At 47.4% G+C, this 9,612-nt stretch overlaps 2 protein-coding genes across 2 annotated transcripts in view; both read left to right on the top strand.

The window, feature by feature from the left end:
• Positions 1-333: 333 nt before the first annotated feature.
• LOC105564745 (ras-related protein Rab-35) lies at positions 334-3,705 on the top strand. Its single transcript, XM_012017366.1, has 3 exons — positions 334-801; positions 1,765-2,189; positions 2,377-3,705. Exons 1-3 carry the CDS (start codon positions 750-752, stop codon positions 2,503-2,505), a joined length of 606 nt encoding a protein of 201 aa, XP_011872756.1. The 5' UTR covers positions 334-749; the 3' UTR covers positions 2,506-3,705.
• Positions 3,706-9,378: 5,673 nt separating this feature from the next.
• LOC105564772 (F-box/LRR-repeat protein 14) overlaps positions 9,379-9,612 on the top strand; it is a 7,157-nt gene continuing 6,923 nt past the window's right edge. The window contains exon 1 of the mRNA XM_012017418.1: positions 9,379-9,533. Within this exon, the coding sequence (XP_011872808.1) occupies positions 9,379-9,533 (155 nt within the window). The remainder of the gene's footprint in view (positions 9,534-9,612) is intronic.

Below are 9,612 nucleotides of genomic sequence, written 5' to 3'. Positions count from 1 at the left end.
TGGGACTAAGTCCCAGTCTACAATAGATGATTTAAGCCCTAAGCTTTAAGAAATTGGCCAATCACGGTCAAGTATGAGTAGAATGCGCGACTGTGATTAGTCAATTTCTTAAGGCTTAGGGCTTAAATCTCTATTGTAGACTGGGACTTATGTGTCTGACGAAATTGACCAATCGCAGTCGATTATTCTTACGACTACGACTCTACGACTCGCATTGTAGACCACGCCAAAAATGTGTGCACTGAGGATCCGGCATTACGCCGTTCACCGTCGCGCGCTTGAGCACGCCGCCGTTAGGTCGCCCGCGGAAAGGAACATGGCGACGGTGACGGGCTGGTGACAATCTGATATGGGATGGGCGTCGCGCTAAACGTAGGAACGCAGAGCTTTTTTTTCTCCCGCCGTAATGATAATGAGTGGTGATACCGCGGCGCATAAACATGGCGATCATTTGACACCGCAGTCGTCCTCCGATCCAGACGAGTCGCCGATAGACGTGTCGATGCTTGCTGCTGTTGATCGTGCGGGGGTAGCGATACCGTTCGGTCCAGCCTAACGTTGCCCGCGGTATTACGCACGGGTCGGCCTCCGGCGAAGCCCGCGGAGACCGGCGAGGAGATCGAATTGGAGTATCCCTCGTGGCAGCGCCGCGTCATCTTGCCGAGTGGCGCGTCTGTGGAACCTTTCCGGGGCCCGGAGGCTGCGACGCAGCATCGAAAGGAGGAACGACGCGCGTCACTCGCGCTAAGATGGCCCGGGAGTACGATCATCTGTTCAAGCTGCTCATCATAGGAGACAGCGGTAAATATACGTAGGCGCGCGCCGAGTCGTCCGCGGTTGACGTACGAACCCCTCGATCGTCGTAAGTCGCGCTTCTCTCCTGCGCTTCATGCATAACCTTTGTTTCTGTGTCGCTATTTCTCTCTCTCTTTGTCTCTGTGTCTCTCCCCCCTCTTTCCCCCTTTTCTCTCGTAAATTTCACGTTTCCGGATGCGGAACGTGTAAAAAAAAAAACAACATTGCGGCGAGTGTTGTGCCGCGAGCGTCGCCGTGCCCGTCGTCGGTGCGAGTCGCTGATCGCCTGTCATTACGCACTTTTAGCGGCGGTTTATTAAATGATGAGCCCGACAATAGATGCACGTCGGGCTATCCATTACTACGCGCGCGCGCGCGCGCGCCCGCCTGGATTTCATGATGCGAAAATTGTTCTTCCTGCACGACGGATTTAGAACGGCGGTAGAAGATAATGCATCACGTTACAATAATGGGGAGCTAAAAATAAAGAGACTAAATAGAAGAGAGAGAGAGAGAAATTATATAGGATTAAATTGCCCTACTTAATTTAGCGTGGATAGAAGTAATTAACTGTTTGATAAAGCATCTCCTGTATTGGAATAATGTGGAAACTTGAAGGCATTTGACATTATTAACTTATTTTTCATGTGCTTATTTTTCTGTTTACGCCCCCCCCCCCACCCCCTTCTCTTTCTCCCCTTCTCCCTCACTGTTTCTGTTTCTTTGATGCTGATTGTATCTACCTTGACACGGCTAAAAAGTTTACATTCTATTTAATTCAATGTAGATAGTACAGTAGTTTTAATTATGTGATACAAAACGTCTCTCTGGCATTGGAGAAATATGGAAACGTGTGTTTGTCATGGAGTAATTCTACGACAGAAATATTTGTCCAATTTTTACCCTGTTTAAACAATGGATTTACAGGCACGTAAATACAAAAGTACATTTCTTTCTGTCTCTCTTAAGGTGTAGGCAAAAGCTCGCTGCTTCTGAGATTCGCTGACAATACCTTCAACGGCAGTTACATAACTACGATAGGGGTGGACTTTAAGATACAAACTGTGGAGGTAGACGGCGAGCGGGTGAAGCTGCAAATTTGGGACACCGCTGGACAGGAACGTTTCCGGACAATAACTTCAACTTACTATAGGGGGACGCATGGCGTTATAGTTGTGTATGATGTGACCAGCGGTGATACGTTCGCGAACGTTAAACGGTGGTTGCACGAAATCGAACAGAATTGTGATGTGGTTAACAGGGTACTAGTAGGGAATAAAAATGACGCACCTAATCAGAAGGTGGTGTTAACGGAAGACGCGCAGAGATTCGCCAATCAAATGGGGATCCAGTTATTCGAAACTTCCGCTAAGGACAACATCAATGTCGAGGAGGTATGCGTCACGTTGAGTTTTCCCTTGTTAACTCGTAAAAGAAACTTGAAAATGTTTCACGATTGTCTCTTCATTGTACTGGCAATAAGACTACTTCATACAGGTTGAAAAACACTTAGGTTTGAGCTAAATTAGTGTATACTGCGTTACACCTCGCCGCGAATTAACTGGAATGCGTTACTTACAGATGTTCATGGCAATAACGCGGCAAGTGTTGCGGACCAAAAAAGAGCGTAAGGAGCGGCAAGCCATACAGACTAATGAGACGGTCAACTTGAGGAAAAGCACAAAACAGTACAGGAAAAAATGTTGTTAGCGAGCGTTGTATAAGCACGCTACTCCCTGTAAACTGAAATATTCTTTGATACGATAATTAGGGCAGAATAAAACAGAGAGCATGTGTTAGTATTACGAGCGGACATGAGACGCTGGAAACCCTGATATTTTCTAACACTGAGTTTTGTATTCCAATTACGATACCTAAGATTGTATCCTAACTAAAGTATACCTTTTTTTGACGTTAGTATTTAACATAATAGAATCGAAATGTCGAACGAGCGCGTAGGGCTTATTTAGTGAAAACGATCGTCTATGCGGCATTCTTTTTTAATGTGTATAATGCATCAAATACTTGGCTGCGCTGATGAACAAAGGCCTATATTCATTTTGTAATATTTACGGACGGGTAACTCTTTACTCACATATACATGCATATATTCAAAGCCATCGTTTTACACACACGTTTTATACACAAACGCGTTTCACATTATGTAATCGTTAAACGAAATTAACGAACATCCCCCCCCCCCGCTAAATTTGCTAGGGTCATATTGATCATTGTAAAATTTTGCTGCATTCAACAATGAGTTACCATATGCTAAATAAGTCGTGTTTAGAGAAAGTAGGATTAAAGTTTCTTGAACAAACGAGCGACAAATATTGTTAGCTGGTCCAAATAATTCTTAGGACGTTTTAGTAAAATTAAGGTTCCTGTAGTTTGATGACGCTTTCAATACGATCTAAAAGATTCAATTGCATAGAATGGATTAATGATATCACAAATAATGGGTGTAGAAAAGAAGACCGCTGTACGGAAACTACAAAAATTCGCTTGGTCATGTGAAATTCAATATACTTCCTGTCGTAAGACTGTCGTAAAATTTAAAGACTAATCAATATGATTTATTTGCAATATCCACGTTTACAATATGTATTTTATAAAATTTTATAATTAGCTATATATATATATAATTAATTATAAAAATTTTAGAATTGATGGAATCTGAGCGTCTAATTTGTACATTAAACAATATTTAAAAGCACATTTTTTAAAAAAGTTTTAAATAATACTTAAAAATCGTCGATCTTCTTTCTTCTAATTTGTTTAGAACGATGAATTGCTAGCCAAAAAGTGTCGGTTATCTGTTATTACTTCCAAGAAATGTTGAAATGCACGCGCAGTGTTTGCGTCGCGTGCATCATTAAATATGCATTAATAAAACATTGAACAGTATTATCTAATTTTTTAATTTCGCGTACGAATCTAACGTTCCTTCAATGGCTCTGTAACCGAGGGAAAGACGAAAAAGCTTGTAAACGTCCGAATTTTATATATACTCAAATACCGCAGGTATTTTGAATTGTCCATGCATTTGCGACGAACACATACATGTATACACACATACGCGATTAAATATTTATTGCAGAGGGGTAGATAGCAAGAAGATAAAACGTAACGATCGGTCATGTCCAGCTATGACAGAAGCTGTCTGTATTAATCTGTGATAATAGTTAAGACAATGTCGCCAGCTGCCACTGTAATACTGCTGCGTGTACCTACTCCCCGCTCCCGTCTAATTGTTGTAATTAATATCGTTATTATTTCTCTCCTTTTCTTTTTTTTTCTCTTTAGTACCAATTACATATCTCCCTTAGAGGCAATAAAGCGACATCCTACAATGTGTACATATTCTCAACTTGCCAGTTTTAGTGGCATATTCACGAAGTATTTCAATCGATTATATTCAATCTTGTTTACTGTTATACAGTTACAATGTTGTAATATTATTATACGTATACGTATGATTATAAATAAATAGGAGTCTACATGTATACGTATCGAGCAAGTATCGCCTTCACCCCCCGCCCTCGCTTGCCTTTTACTCCAGTTAAACGTGCGTATTTTTCACGCGATGCCTGAGATATGTAAAAATCGAACGAAATTCGCGTACGTACAGCCGACCCAGAGCTACGTTGTTTGATCGATTCGGGCTTCAAGATTCGACTCCTCGACGTATTGAATCTAGGTGCTTGAGCTCAAGTTTGAATCGAGCAAGTATATGTACGTTCGCGCATGAAACATAATAACAATAAGGATTTTTAATTCGCGGTCGGGTTTCTCGACCAGCGGAAACTCGACAGGGTACTATTTAAAACGCGTTATCTCTTATTTGTGCGCGAAGAGAGATACCGGTACACACTCGTGACCTGTTGTTGCTGACGTTACTTACGAGAGTAACGTACGATTTCGAAATTCACGATACGACTACGTGGAGCTACCTAGGTATACGCAATACAATCCAGATATTCACGCAGAGCGAAGATAAAGTAGGCTCAATAAAATACCAAATAAGCAACGTTACAAGGTATTTTCAAGAGAGCCACGCGAGTGCTATTGTATATAATTGTAATTATTCCCAAGACTGTACACTTGCGTGTCCTTTTTTTTTAACGAATCTAATAAAGTAACCCGAGAAACAGCTTTACGAGCGTGGAGTATCGGCGCTGCTATTTTTACTCTATTCTCTATTCGTAGAAAATAGCGCAACTATAAAAAGATTTATATACTATTACTTCATTCGCGAGATTTCGTATAACGGCGTTCTCGCTTTTTACGTGTAACTTTTCGCGTCCGTCATCCTTTTTTTTACAGCGTATTTTACAGCGGAGAATTATTACTGCCATTATATCATCATTTTACTTTGCAGCTGAACATTGTTCATAAGAAAAACTGCCGATCTTTCTAGATGGTGTACGCTATTATGAAAACGTATAATCCGCGCGCTTTGCTACGCAACGTGCAAACAGCTTTCCTCTCTTAATATTAGATTAATAAAAATTTATCCGATTCGTCCGCGCGCGAGAACAGCGAAACGGCCCCGTTGTACTTGCAATTGTTCCGCGTATAATGAATACGAGCCGCGGTGTGTTGCGTCGATCGAACGAATATCTAGAATAAATTAAAGTATCCCGCTCAGGCTTGTGAAATTTCTTGCGAGTTTCAGGGGCGAATCGAGCGGTGCGAGTCTCGCGTGCTCTCTCCCGTTGATCGCATATCGATTGCTTCTGCCTCTCGATAAAGCTGTAAGTTCCCTTGGCGAAAATCGATTGACAAGAAACTGACGAGTAGACACTTTGGTTTCACCCAACAGAAATGCCGTTACCGCTTTAATTCGGTTAGCCGGATATAAATTCATTCCGGCCCCCTCGTTCGACTCGGATCCACCGTGTATTTCCACCTGCGTGTTTCCACCGCAATTAAAAAGGAGGAAGGAAACAACTCGAGGCCCGTTAACGATAAAATAACTTGAATAACACCGAAATAATGTAACAACGCCGTTTGAACTCTATTTAAATATAACGACTCTAAATCGAGAGCGGCACCGTAGTGTCTTGGCTCGAGTTTCAACGCAAGGTATCTGAATTTCTCTGAGTGACGTCCGATTTCAACGGAGAAACGTAAGGAAGGCACTCTCGCGTGATTGTTGATCGATCAGCGGCCTTCGAGCCCGTGGAATTCGGAGCTCATGACAACCGATGTAAGAAATCGACGTAAACACTGCGCCACAGTTTCTAGAATCTCCGAAATATTTCTGGGACACCTTTTGCTCACGGCATTTCCGAAACAAACGTAAATTTTCCAACGAGTCAATAACATAAGAAGCTTAGCAAGCTCGTCGCTCGTTGCGTACAATTGTCACTTCTTCACGCTCATTACGTGCCTCGGCTGGATCGAAGTGCCGAACGCGCTGACGCTTCGAATTTGCAGCACGATTCTGCAATTCCATTAATTAGCGTGCAAATTGTCTCGTAAGTCGTTGTGGAACGGCCGCTTAAATATCTCGTCCGAAATTCGTGCCCGAACGCGAGCGGATATTAATCTCTCGCACGATCCAACGAATAATTTCCTTCAGATTGTATTCCTTAATTGTACCCCGGCTGTGGTATTATTTTTCGCAATGGACTTAAAATTAAGATTATTTAGACACTAACATCCTGTCTTGGCTCTTGAACAAACATGAGTTAAACTAAGATTGAAATTAAGCGACGTTTATTACTTACTCCTTTGTTACTTCGTATTTGTGTTTTCACATTAGTGCCTTATGAATTTTACTGATCGTTTAATTATTATGTATCGCTTGTTATTCGTTTATCGCACAACTTATTGTGCTTTGCGTCGCCAATAATGTTCTAGGAACGTACATTTAGATTCAGGGCTACGTCCTAAAATCTTCTTCCCCGAGAAATGTTCGATGGTGATTCCGAAACCATTTTGAGCGTTTCCAATCCATTTCTCAGGTAAAATTTTCCTCATAGAAAACGTTTTGGCACGTAAACCCATAGTGGTCAATTCTGTATCCTACACTATAGTGAACGTGCTAAAAGTGAATAGCTTTGGCTTTTTCTAGCCGTCCCCTTAGACAGAGACAGTGCCGCTCACTTTTAGCACTTTCACTACGGTTTGTTATAATATTAGGGATTGACCCCCTGAACCTAAGTGTGCGTCCCTAAATTCATTTAAAAAGAAGCGACGCAATTCTGTCCATCTCTGTACGCTGGGAAGAATCGACAGAGTCCATATTAAGGTAGGCCGGAAATCCGAGTACAAAATAAACGACGGATAGGGCTGATATTGCATTTGCCGTACGGTAATTTGGCTGCGGGACGCAGAAAAGTCTTCCGAGCATCCGAAAGTGCTCTGCCGCGCAGCTAGTCAACACGATGGAAAAATGGCAAATGTAACGCAATACCCTTAGGGCGGTTGTCTCGACAGGTCTCGACAGACCCGAATCTTTCAGGGTCTCGAGCATGAATCCTTTCCACAAACGTGGACTTGTGAAGAGTGAAAAGTTTCCCGGGCAAATGTTAAATACGTTAATCAAATCTTTCACGCTGTAGGACAAGATTCGTGATCGAACCCAGGAATTTAAGTTTCCGAAGACGAAAGCAGTAGCCGTGTGCGTGATCGTGTCTCGTCGAAAGAAATATAAACACGCAAGAAAAGAGAGAGAGAGAGAGAGAGAGAGAGAAAGAGAGAAAGGGGGGATGGGGAGAAACAGAAGAATGTGACACTCGCGATCGTGTCGAGGATTAAACGTTATTCGGTATATCGAGCGCGAATCGGCGGCGGCATTCCGGGATTTCGGCAAGCGAGGCTAGTCCCACGCGCAAATGTGGTCCGGGGTGTACGATGCGCGCCGTGTGTCTCACCCTCACCCCCGGCCCTTCCCGCCCTCCCACCACGCAACGAAAACTTAAAAATGCCGCCGCAGCGCAACCCGAATCGATATTCGCCGGTGCCGTCACGTGGCACGGTTTCGTGCCGCGCGGGCCAATGGGCGGCCGCGGCGAGCGTAGCTCGCTCCGCCTGTGCTCCACGGGCCGACGACACGACATCTGCGTTCGGGTAGGCGGAACAACAGTCCGCGGCTGGTAGCGCACCGGTTCACAGTAGGCGATGTTCCGCTCTGCGGGCGGTCCACGTTAAGTGACCCCGACGACACACGGCGCACATCGACGTCAACGGGCGTTGAACATCAGCAGCGGCGACGACGACGACGACGACGACGGCGGCGCCGGTGAGCAGACTGCGAGGACGACGTCGACGAGGTCGACACGTGAACGCGCGAGGGGCAGCACTACGCGCTGTCGCTCGCAACGCTGTCGCCCCTTTCGGCACGCGTACATTACACGCGCGTCGTACGTGTACGTCCGTGCGGTGCCCTATCGTCCGCCGGAAGAAGCCCGCGACTCGCGGCTCGTAAGCGACCCCGTATTTACTCGCGTATACCCGTCGCCAGTGGTTGTCTCGCGTGCAAAAAAAAGAGCCAGTCGGTCGCGGCCACGGAACAGAGTGAGAGAGTAGAGGAAGTGACTGTGGCGTGCGCGACGGAGATCGAGAGCGCGAGTAGTGCCGAAGGGACGAGGTGGGGCAGGCTGGTGTAAGGAGGAGAGGAGGAGCGTGGGAGCGAGACAGGCGCAGCGGGAGACAGACAGACAGACAGAGAGAGAGAGAGAGAGAGAGAGAGAGTGAGTGAGACCGCGCGCGCGAATGAGAGGGCGGGGGAGCGAGAGAGCGAGGCGGCGGTAAGGAGGTACCCGAGGAGTCCAGACGGTACGCGATATGGTGTTTCTATATGTGCCGCGCGCGAGAGAATGGTGCCCGCGTGAAAAGTAACTCTCTCGGACGTGAGCCGCGCGACGCCAACGTCGGCGTGACGGCGTGCACGCGAATAAATACCAGGCGCGGAGTGTCGCGTCTCCTGCCGCTCGGTATATCTCGGCGGTTTCTCCGCGGTCGATCGCGAGGATAAATCCCCCACCTCCGGGTGTCCACCGCGTCGTGGATCGCGATCCGTACCGTCGCGTCGACGCGGCGATACCGTCGCGGCGGCCGCTGCGTAGCGCGGCGATCGACAGTCGCGATCGATATCGGGATTCACGCGCGCGCGTCTGTGGGTGCGCGTATATCATACCGGATACGTGCCGCGGTACGTGCGCGCGCGCGCGCGCGTTCGCTCGCGCGGAAAAACTCTTATTATGCGACTACCGAAGTCGCGCCATAACCGCGAGCGGCGGGGATCGGATTAACCGGGACGCGGAGAAGCGGCGGCGGAAGAAGAGGAGGAAGAGGAGGAAGAAGAAGAAAGGTTTCAAGATAGAGGGAGATAATCACCGCGACGGACAAGGGCACGACGAGCGCTCGACGGTCGCTCGCTCGTCGTCGGTTGCCGCGGCGGAGTCGCTGCGCGTAAGGCTTCGCCGCGCGGCAGCCGCGTCGGCGGCGGCGACGGCGACGACGACGACGGCGGCGGCGGCGGCGACGGCGCCGACGACGACGACGGGGTCGCGTTACGACGAGCACGACGACGCGGCAACAGACGACGACGACGACGACAGCGACGACGACATGGAGGAGAGCCAGCTGCTGATGACGGAACTTCCGGCGCCGTTGACGCCGAGCACCGGCCGCGGCACGACGTTGCTCCACCGTCCCGGCCACTACTACCACCTGCACCAGCCGCACCTGGCGATACCGACGTCGCAGAACCAGGCGATACTCCAGCACAACTCCGGCGGCACGGCGCCGCATTACGGCACCGACAGCAATGGCGCCTGCGGCGGCGGCGGGGGCGGCGGTGGC

The sequence above is a fragment of the Vollenhovia emeryi genome, unplaced genomic scaffold, assembly GCF_000949405.1.
Source record: "Vollenhovia emeryi isolate VEMERY1.0 unplaced genomic scaffold, V.emery_V1.0 DF939160.1, whole genome shotgun sequence".
In the NCBI taxonomy this organism is placed as follows: domain Eukaryota; kingdom Metazoa; phylum Arthropoda; class Insecta; order Hymenoptera; family Formicidae; genus Vollenhovia; species Vollenhovia emeryi.
Note: the sequence above shows the minus strand (reverse complement) of the source record. Positions and strands in the feature narration are given on the sequence as shown.

What these genes read in the sequence shown, in the direction of transcription:
- LOC105564745 (XM_012017366.1), top strand. Translation starts at nt 750, where the DNA reads ATGGCCCGGGAGTACGATCATCTGTTCAAGCTGCTCATCATAGGAGAC. An exon ending in GCTCATCATAGGAGACAGCG is followed by an intron (nt 802 to 1,764) that starts GTAAATATACGT and finishes GTCTCTCTTAAG; the next exon opens with GTGTAGGCAAAAGCTCGCTG. An exon ending in ACAACATCAATGTCGAGGAG is followed by an intron (nt 2,190 to 2,376) that starts GTATGCGTCACG and finishes CGTTACTTACAG; the next exon opens with ATGTTCATGGCAATAACGCG.